General features: G+C 42.6%; 1 protein-coding gene across 4 annotated transcripts in view; it reads right to left on the bottom strand.

Moving 5' to 3' along the window:
- Nucleotides 1-1,489: 1,489 nt before the first annotated feature.
- The window catches only part of XYLT1 (xylosyltransferase 1), a 178,009-nt gene continuing 168,704 nt past the window's right edge, over nt 1,490-10,794 (bottom strand). For all 4 annotated transcript variants that reach the window (XM_033073751.2, XM_033073753.2, XM_033073750.2 and 1 more), the window contains one exon: nt 1,490-9,356. In XM_033073751.2, coding sequence (XP_032929642.1) covers nt 9,034-9,356 — 323 coding nt within the window. In that variant the 3' untranslated portion in view covers nt 1,490-9,033. The remainder of the gene's footprint in view (nt 9,357-10,794) is intronic.

The following is a 10,794-nucleotide window of genomic DNA, read 5'->3' as shown; positions in this document are numbered from 1 at the left end:
TCCAGCAGAGAGGCACAGCCTTTCCTGCCAGTGTGACACTCTCAGATCACCCTCTCCATGGTGAGCTGGGATTCCTGTGCCTTACAGAGAAGATTCTCACTGAAGTCTACAAAGCAAACAAAACACTTAAGCACCTGGTAGCCTGATTTTCAGCCCCCCTTTTCTTTTAAGTAGTGGCCAATTATGCATTTGGAAATAATTAAAACAAAGGTTGAGGGTTTTTTATTTTAATATGCCATGACTATTAGCAGCTGGATTAGGAATAAGCCAGCACAAAAGCAGCATACTTCTTATACCAGCTATAAATAAAACCAGGCTTCAAATTTGAAAGCAGATTTTCTTTTTTCCTTTTTCCCCTCCACAGAAAATCTTTTCTTTGTGCCAAGATTAAAATATTAGTGCTGTGTTCCCTCCTCTGTTTAAACAACCCTCATTGCATCTAAGTGCCAAAAAAGTGGAATTCCTGAACAGCAGGTGAAAAGAAAACACAAGATCAAATGTAGTTCTGGCTGCCAAGAGAACCTGCAGAACAGCTTGGGGGTGCATGAAAAGTCATGCAGCTCCTGGTGCTGTCAAAGACTTCTGGAAGGTCATCAAGGGCTTTTTTTCAAGCATCCCACATCAAAAAGCTGTACAGGGAGACAAACCTGCAATACATCATGAGGATGGTGCTAAAGATACCAATCATCCACTTTCAGGAGAATTGAACTTTTCCCCCATCACATCTATGGAAGCAGCTCTAAGCAAACAGTGCTCTGTGTGGAGACCAGGGTATGGAAATAAAGTAAGAGCTCACACTGGGTGAACATTAGGCAATGGCTGGTTTGGGTCCATAACCCAGCAGGGAACTGTGGAAGAAATGTGTCTGTCTGAGCTCATCCTTGCACTTAAGGCAAAGGACACATATTTTGCTGCTCTTGGAACCGGCAGCCCTTGCATTAATTCACATTTCTGCACCCAGCTGGGCATCTGCCAGCCCATGAGAGAGTCCTTTGGCTGATGCACGCTTTGGGGATGCAGGGAAGAAACTGTTCCACCACTTCTCATGGTTAAACAGACTTTAGTTGAGCTCCTTGTTGATCCCTTCTGACCCTTTGCCTACCATTCCTTGTCATTACTGGAAAAGACAGGGAGGCTCTGGACCAAAAGCAGAGATCTGGGTTTGAAAACAAGAATCTGGACATTTCTCTGGGTCCCACTGTGCTGGGAGCCCTGCAGAGCTCACCCACCCTCCAGCCCTGCTCTGGGGGCAGCCCCCAGGCTGCAGCACTGCCTGTGGGTGAGCTCTGAGCAGTGACAGATTCCCAACAGGTGAACATGAATGCTTCCCATAATGGCATGGCTGAGAAATCACTCACCAGGCAGCAGCACTGGGATCACAGGTTAGAAGTGCTCAGGCCCACTTCTCCTAAAAATCACCAAGCAGCAAAGTTCTTTCAAATAAGGCACACATTGGTGGGGCTGAAAATAATGCAAAGTGCACATGCTCTTAAAGACAGCCTTTTTTTTTTTTATTTTATTTTAAAACTCTGCATCTGAAAACACCGTATGACAGAAAGCATTATATACACTGCAGTGTTTTTGGTATAATACAGTATTTCATACATCCATTTCTTTTTCTGCAAAAAAATTTGCTTTGTCAGACAAACAACCAAACTCCCATTGACAAAGAATACAGCTAAGGCACATTGTTTCTGCTAAATGAAAGACAAAAGGGTGCAAAAACGGGTAGTGCAATAATTGCTGAAAATCACATTCTACTACAAGAAAAGCATTCTGACTTTGATTACCGGTCAATTTAAGACATTTCAATATCTCATAAAATACTCCTTTAAATAAATAGCAAAATATCTACATCTTTCAGTGTGTTCCATTTGAATTTCCAATTTTTTTTTAAACTTTCCTGTATATACATGGTTTTCTTTTTTTTTTATTCAATAGATTACAAAATATTTCTGTACAATTTTATGCATATTATGATCTATAACAAAATAGTTATTTCTTAAAACTATATTACCACCAGTCTTTGAAAATGACAGAATAGGAATAACTTATTATGACTATGTTAGGCAATAGAAAAATCCAATCAAACCAAAACAGAACCAAAAGGCCAAAGTCAGAAAAATAATTTCATTACATTGAATTAATTATTTTACTTTCAGAAATCTTGTTTCATATGTAAACCCTTTTCAGTTGCCTTTGGGCTGTATTCAAATCTGAATACCAACACAGGACAGGATCTGGAATTCTTAAAAGCCCTGCAGCCTGCCGGGAATATTGGTGCTACTCACTGAAACACGACAGAGGAAAGCATTAAAGGAACCCATCACACACAAGCCTCAGCAGAAGTCACTGGTTTCTGCTGACTTTGACAACCTTTGAATGAAGCTCCAAAAGACAGATTTTTGGAAATGCATTTATGACTTGGACAAAACAACCATGTTAGATTCCAAACCAACACCCAAAATCTGGCCCTACATGGTGATGTTCTTCCGATTTTAAGATCATACCATTAAGAGGATATTTCTTCTCCCAGCTACCAGTACAAATCTGAGAGGAATGCTACTATGCCACATTAAAATGAGTGAAATTACAATTTGTCTAGCGCATCTGAGACCAGTCTGTCCTGTTGTAGTCTGAAGATAAATTAAAAGTTACTGAGTTTTTACTTTGTTTGCAATTAAACCAAGTTCCTTATCTACAGTGACTTGCAAGAGACAGAGCTCATAATTTCCTAAGGTTTATATGAATGTCTGAGACTTCCTTTTGCCTGAAGGGAAGGTCATTTTTTTTCCTTAAAGACTGCATTTGTAAGCAATTTCTATTGTATTTGTGACGTGTAAGCTGACAGCAACACAACTGAGCTGTAATAGAAATCTCAAGGTGCCTTTTATTCATTCCACAACAGAGAAAGTGAGCAAGACACAGACAACACCAAAGTTCCTAACACAGTTTAAGGCCACATTTAGAAAGGATGGAAGTAAGGCTTTCTTTAGGGGGCAACACACTGGATGCCACAATGGGAACAGACACCGAGCAATCCAAAGCTGATAGGATTCACCACACAAAAGCTGAAACAACGCTCTAGTTTTGGCCAGCAGGTCTGTGCCTTTTTTTGGATCTAAGCAGGAAAATAAAATTAAATGCTATAGATATCCTTCTCTGGAATATTCCCAGCAAACTGAAGGTGCTCCCCTAGCAGGAGTGCTATTGTCTCAGTCAAGGGTGTTAATTACAACAGAACCAAAGACAAGCCGAGTCATTACAATATACAAATGCAGCGCCATGAACCGCGCCTAGAATTGTCACTCTGGTATCAGAGGCACCTGTACAGTATCTTGCTGTTTATTTGGCAAGGTTACAAGTAATACTTCTAGGTTTTAACAAAGTAGAAAGAGAATTTGCATAGATTGTACATTCAGTTCAAGGAGACTTCTGGTACCTTTTTTTGTTGTTCTCAGGTAAACGTGTTTGCAGACACAGTGAGGTAGCAGCTGTGGTAGCACCCATGAGCAAAAGAAGGTAACCAAGGCAGAAGCAAAGAGCAGAGTGATCAACACACTACTGTTAGTAAGAGGGAAGAGAATCAACATGGTACCTGCAGTGTCACATCATGAGGGGAACTGCTCCCAATGCCTCACCTAACTGAGACACCCTAATGCTGCTGTGGTCCTGGTAACACAGGCTGTAAGGCCTTGCAACCTCAATTTTAAATGCTCTCAGCCTGATTGTTCTTTCCTTCACTGTCATGATGGTGGTGAAGGTTTTGAAGGTCTATCTCTTCTACAATACACGTTCAAAGGGAATTACAAATCAGTGTTTGCTTGCCTTTGAAGATTCTGCAGGAAAATCTGCTGTCCTACAAATTCTTCCTTGCTGTCCTTAACCCTAATTCACATTTCTTTGGCTCCTCTATGCCTGGCTGCAGCAGCAGCTGCCCTCAGGGCTCAGCAGCAGGTATTTCTGCTCTCAGGAACTCCTCCTGGGCCTCTGGAAGGGCAGTGCTCTGTCCTCTCTAACACTGCACTGCTCTCTGCCCTCTCTGTGGGCATCATCCCTGGAGCTGCCTTGGCAGAAGCCCGAGGGTTTGGTTTGGAAAGGCTTTTTTACATGTTTTCAATTGTCATTTAATAGGGGCTTAAGTCCTACTAATCTTCAAGACTACACTGGAGGTCTTGAATGGTAGAAATGAAGACATATATGGATCATTATCTTTTCACAACTGGACTGAAGCAAAGGCCAGCGAGAATGGTCACCAACCATGTCCTAGCAGGTCTGTCTTAGTGAAATACCAAATAACCAAGTCTCCTTTTACAAGCATCAGATTCCTATTCCTAAGCCAGGTAACTGCTGGCTTTCACCAACTCCTTCTTGTGTGCAAGTACTGAACTGACTGAAGGCTGCTCTGAAATCAAACTTTCCTCATCTGTAGCTGGGTTTCTGAAGAAGCCTAGGGGATTTAGTTCCTGAAGTATAAAACTTCCCGCTCTACGGAAAGTGCTGGAACTGGCCAAGGTTTCATGTGGCCAACTCCTGATGCTGTGGGAGCTAGGAACACAACAAGGAGGGTGTGCTAGCCAGCAGCAAGCTGGCAATTCTCTGATGGCTGTGATGAAAGAGAACCAGAGAATCAACAGAAAGCTGGTCCTCACTGCTGGGCCACGAGAAACATCTGGATCTTGTTTATCTGGGAAGTCAAAGCAAAGATCTCAGAGCATCAATGGTTTTCAGCCTTGCTATGCAGAAGGAGCCCAGTTTGTTCAAGGTTTATTGCAACACAATTGTGTCAAACTTTTGGAAAGTTTCAGCATCTTCTTTACCCTTTCTCTCCATTTGGTTGGGTTTACACTATCCCCGTTCTGATTCATTTACTTCACTACTGTGCTCACTATAATTGTGGCTAAGAGTGATGGAGGCTTCATTAGGATGGCAATTAGTGCTGCAGGAGATGGAGGGAAAGGGAATGCACATTAGTTGGTACTTTTGAAGGTGCTGCAGGATCACTGTTAATACACCATTAAACAACTGTACAGGCATTGTGCACTGAAGCCAGTACCCAGGAAAGTCAATTTGTAACACACGAATGCACATTCCTGTATCTCTAGGCTTAGCAATAATGAAGGCTTAACAACAGAGATACAGAGGGACTTTCTTGTATAACACTTGCGATCATGAAGGAATTGTTAAAATTCTCTGCTTGCTGAGAGCACAAAAAATGAAGACATAATTTCAATTCTATAAAAAAACCCCTTGAATATCAGAAAATGAAAATGCAAATATTACTACTCAATGTCCAAATGTCATCAAAGAAAGAATTGGACAAATCTGAAAATAAACTGTCATTTGAGCTATTTTGTTTAGCCTTGGGGTTTAACATTACCATATAAACAGGTTTGCATAATGCTGAGACTGACTTTGGACATAATTTATTAAATCATGTATGTGGATGTTCTGCATTTTGCCACATTCCCTTTCTATGTAATACAGATTGATCACAGGAGTGTTACATGGCTGTCATGCAGAATGGGCAGAGAATTTAGACAAGCAAAGCATTACACACTGAGGATAAATGTATGCATATAGAAATATAAACCCCTCCCACTGAAAGGAATTTTGATCAAATCAGGCTTTTAGCTGGGATCCTGTTCAGCAAGGACTGGCCAGTGTCACTGGAAAAGAACACCTGCACATTCAGATGAAGATGCATAACTCTTGTGTTTTGTACCAACTGTGGGTCCCTGCTCCGAATTCTCCTTTTCACCAAATGTAAGATCTGTGAAGTTATTCTCTTGTGACCATTGACAATATTCATCCCGGGCTCCCAGTGCTGCCATTTCAAACCAAAGAAACTACTAAGCAGGACTAAGATGGGCTTAATAGCATCACCTTGGAGCCAGCTCTGATCCCTGATGCAGAGTCTGGCTTTATATGTTTCTATTCACAACTACTGGAGTTTGTAACTCCAGTCTCATATATATCTTTTGCATCTATGTCTGCATGATAACAGCTATAGCAGAGATGGCTGTTTAGGTCCAAAACTTGACATTACCCCAGAAGATGTTCCAAACATGGCATCTTATCCTTTGATGACTTCAAACAGACAGCATTTACCCCTAGCATACTGTCATACTCTTTATTTATGCTGGACTTGACTCTGAAATACTCATTTACCACTAGCACTTTGGAAGTCTTGCCTAAGAAAGGACTGCAGGATGAACCCCTTCAGCTCTGCATCCTGTATTTTAACAGCAGCACTGGGATTGCCAGCTTGCTACAAAACTTCACTGTTTAAATGCTTCTTGCCTTTCAGAAAATAATTTCATATAAATTTCTTTGAGATATTTTAAACCAAGCATATAATGCAAATGGATATATCAGCAACCATCTGTTTTCTTTCCCTTTTTTGTACTAAACCAAAATAATTTGCACCTTATATTTTAAATGATAAAAGTGGCAGCTTTTTTCCTAACCACAGAAGACGTGATTGTTGTCACCTTCTGCTTGGTCTAGTTAATGAAAACTTACCAAAAAAGCACTTAAAAACATTGCTCTTAAGAATAAAAACAAGTATCAAATTTAAAAACTAAGTTATCTGCATGCGTGTGCGTGGGTGCACCCCTACACATGTGCTTATGTGCAAGACAGACTGAAGATCTTGTGACTACCTCAGGAGTCTTACTGAGAACAAGCACTGCCTGGGCTTGTTAATGAATTTTATATTGTGCCCTAAATATGACCTTCTTCATTAAATCTGCAGGGCTTGGACTGCTCAGTCGCCATTACATCAGTGACTAAAGCCCTGGATTTCACAGTGAGGATTGCAGGTCCCCAGAAAATATGAACTTCACAAAGGAATGTTACATTAAAAACAAGCACTGTTATAAACCCCTACTGAATAAGTAATAACACTGTGATTCTATTACATAAACTTGTTGGCAACCCTGGTTTCACACACGCTTGCCTCTAGAGCTGGTTGAAAAGCTGGAACATTGTCTTGACTGGAATATTCCAATCAGCTCTCATTGCTACAAACTTTCCTAAAGCTATCACTCGTGACTGACAAAATCAAGACAAAAAAAGAAAGGGAGGTGTGAGGGGAGGAAGGCCTTTTCTTAATAAAGGCAGGTTCAGTTAGTAAAATAACATAATCTTCAAGCTGCAAAAGCAGCACCTACTAATTAGTCATTGACTAAAACATAAATAATAAATACCTAAATTGTTCCTTCTATGCATCCATTTTTGTGCCAGATAAACATTTTGATGCTCTGCCTTAATGCCAGCACAGCTGACACCACAATTTCAAGTCCAAAGCAAACGGAAGTAGCTTTAAACCAATACGACAGAGATACTCCAAGCCACGGGGATCTGTGTGTTACAGTCCAACTGCAAGTGTTGTTTGAAAGGGAATTCAACCTTCCTGTGAGATGTGATTATGGAATGATCTAAGGGTCTGTTTCCCTCCTGATGTGGACATTTAACCCTCAGCAGAAAGTTATCCATGCACACAGAAGGGTGAACAGATACCTTCCTTTATTACAGCAACAGGACTTCTTTCCTAATTAACCCAGTGGCTTTTAATAGTCTTTTTTGGTTGTGTTGCTAACTAGAGATTAACACAGCAACAACCACAAAGTGCATGTTTTTGCTAATGTAATGCATTATTTGAAGATGAATTTGTATATAAAACCTGTATTTTAAAAAGTTCTTGGAATGTAAATTAATTTTTCCCTACTGTAGAAAATGCAGGTCAAAATGATGCAAAACATGCCCATTTAAAACAGGATGCAGCCTGCTAGGAATTCTGAAGACAGGCAAGGGTAGACTGTTGACAGAATAAAGTAAAAGCACAGAGAAATATGGCATTGTTCTCCTTCCCCTGGCTTTGGGCAGCGATCCACATCCTGCACAGCCTTCCAGATGCTCTGGCAAAGCCTGGGAGGATCCTTCTTTAGGACAAGATGGAGATCTGAGACCAAGGGAGGGAATTAGTGTTAAGACTTACTAGCCACTACTCAAATTAGGAAAGAAACCTGTTGTTGCAGATTTAGGTCCCAGTTTTACTGATTTACTGTTTTACAACTCCACTGCCTGGGAAAAAACTCAGCTTGGCTCATGAGCAAAGGTTGTGAGCAGACACATCACAACCCAGCCCAGCCTGCACATACACACCTCTCCACTGGCAGCCTGTGAAAATACTCAGGTACTGGTGGCTTCCAAAAATACCTGCAGATTTGAAAGGGCTGAAATTCAAAAAACTTCTTTGTTCTTTAATAAATACTCTTAGTACACTGACCCTGAACCCGACTGCATGAGACATAAAAGACCACTATAGCAAAACACTGGTTTCATTTAGAGTTTATCATGAAATTAGTCTGAAAAAACCTCTGAAACTAATCTGAAAGTTTCTGCTTTTGCTTGTTTTCTCTAACTAGGATTACAGACATCTATCAGCTGTGTCCAGAATTACTTTGTGTTATTAAAAACCGGAGTGAGGCTGTACCATCATTAGTTCACATTCTCTGAGGTCATGTGGCCATACAGGCTCCAGCCTGCAGGAACCAACCTCCCCAGGAAGCGTAAGTAGAAGGGAATTTTGCTGTGATTTATTCATTGCAGCAGAATAACAAAAGCCTATGAAACAGCAGAGGTACAGACAAATTTATTTAAACAAAACCCTTTAGCAGCTGCTCCTTCACTGCCCTCTCCATGGCTTGGTGCTCATGTTTCTAAGCCCACACGATGGTGGGAGCAGTGGCACCTGGAATGGCCAGGTCCCCACAGGACAGGCAGTGGGATGAGGGAAACTGCTCCCCACAGAGCGGAGGGAGGGGGCAGTGCCAAAGGCCTTGTCAGAACTTCAGAACTCTTTTTTTTTTTTTTTTTTGTATGTTTGTTTTTTTAAAAAATGAAATCTATTGCAATAAGTAACAAAAAAATGTAACTTTCCCTTAGGTTCCTGAAACCTGGTGCGAGGTTCACAGAGGAGCGAGGTTCAATTCCCTTTGAACAACCTATGCCGGGGCAGAGCGGATGCTACCTCAGGCGGCCGTCGGGTTTGACGGGGCCCAGCTCGGACTTGGGGTCGGGGCTCAGGGAGCTCCAGGCTGTCTGGGCACAGCCCTGCAGCACGGGGCAGGCCGTGGGCCCCACGCTGCACACGTCCACGGCCGACCAGACGCCGCTGACCAGCGAGTCCACCCAGGCGTCCAGGCGCGGCCCCACCAGCGCCGCGTTGCGCCGGGCCTGGTCGGCGCGGGCGGCGCTCACCGGGATGTTCAGCACGGGGTTCAGGCCCTGGAAGCTCTGCTCCATGTACGCGTTCTTTGGAGGCCCGCTGTGCAGCTTGATGGCTTCCTCTGGAATGGCAGGAGCAAACCCCAAAGTTAGTGCATTGAAAAAGCCATGAAGGATCTAAGGGTACAGTAAACAAAAAGAGCAAGGTTTAGGGGTGACTGTAGCCCATTTCCCACACACTGCATCCCAGGAGCTGTGCTCAGCTTTGGCACTGGTTCTGCTCACTGTGACTCTCCTCCTGCAAGCGCTGCCTTAGCAGGCAAAGCTCTGACCCTGAAAACAGAGTCACTCTTATTATCAACACACACAACCAGCATCCCCAGAGCTGCAGGACATCCAGGACTGGCTGCACCTCGAAATGTTCAAGGACACCTGGTGTGAGAAGTCTGCCAACCCCTGACAGTCATCCAAGTGCTATCATTGATTTGTCTAGGAGAAAGAGCCAAGACGTCAGCCAGTTTTGCTGTGGGTTTTTTTTCTCCTAAGCAGATGAACTGTGCCCTGCTGTGGAAGAACCACAACACTTGTTAGCTCTATCTGTCTACAAAACCCAGGTGGTGGCATTTGTGGCACTGAAAGGACACCACCATGGTTTTGGACAGACCAGACCATAATGAAACATGTATGATTCAGTATGATTCCTGGAAGTGCTCCAGTCTCACTGGGAAAGTATTCTCTCATGACAGTTGTATTTTCAAGCTCCTGTGCTGAACAGTAGATCACAGTCATTCCTTAATGACACTTTGCATTGTGGATGCTTTCCTTACCTTTCTATCTCATCAAAATACAGTACAACACCCCAAATTTGCAATATTGCAGTAAAAATCAGTATCAGGCTGTGACAATCCTTTCAGAGATCTAAACTGGACGCTGAGGGTCAGGCTGCCCCTGTCAAAGGTCAGCTGACTTCTGAGAGTCTGAATGCACCAAGCTGCTGCTTATAAAATCAGGATGGGACCCTCCAAAAATGTTCACCAAATGCCTGTTGGGAGCAAATTTCCAACCCTTTCTTTCCGCTCTCAGCTGCCTTCCCCAGCATCCCCACTCTGGCAGCACAGAGGATATGTTTAGCTCTGCCAATAGACACACTGTCTAGAAGAGAAAATGGGCCCATTCAGGCTACTCCAGGCAAGGGAAGCCACCGCGCTCCGTGAGCGTCAGAGGCCAGGAATTACATATTCATGGCTACAATTCCTTCCACATGTCCTTGCTGTTTGTGCTGCAGCCTGACACTGAGTCCTTTCTTCCATGCAGAGGACAGTATCTCAGGTGCTGGAAATAAATCCATGTATTTATTTAGAGGGAAAAAGGGACGTTTAATTGGAGTTTTGCTGCTACATTTGCTAAGTCTTTAATGCCAAATACTGTGCAAGCCCGTTACTTCAAATCCCCAATTAAAGTGGTTCAGCACATGCCCATCACTATTATATATCATTTAACTGTTCCTGCATTTATCTAAAATTCTCTTTTTATTTTAAATGGTAGATACCCACAATAACC

The sequence above is a fragment of the Catharus ustulatus genome, chromosome 16 (genome assembly GCF_009819885.2).
Source record: "Catharus ustulatus isolate bCatUst1 chromosome 16, bCatUst1.pri.v2, whole genome shotgun sequence".
Classification (NCBI taxonomy): domain Eukaryota; kingdom Metazoa; phylum Chordata; class Aves; order Passeriformes; family Turdidae; genus Catharus; species Catharus ustulatus.
This window is presented reverse-complemented; position numbering and strand designations above follow the sequence as displayed.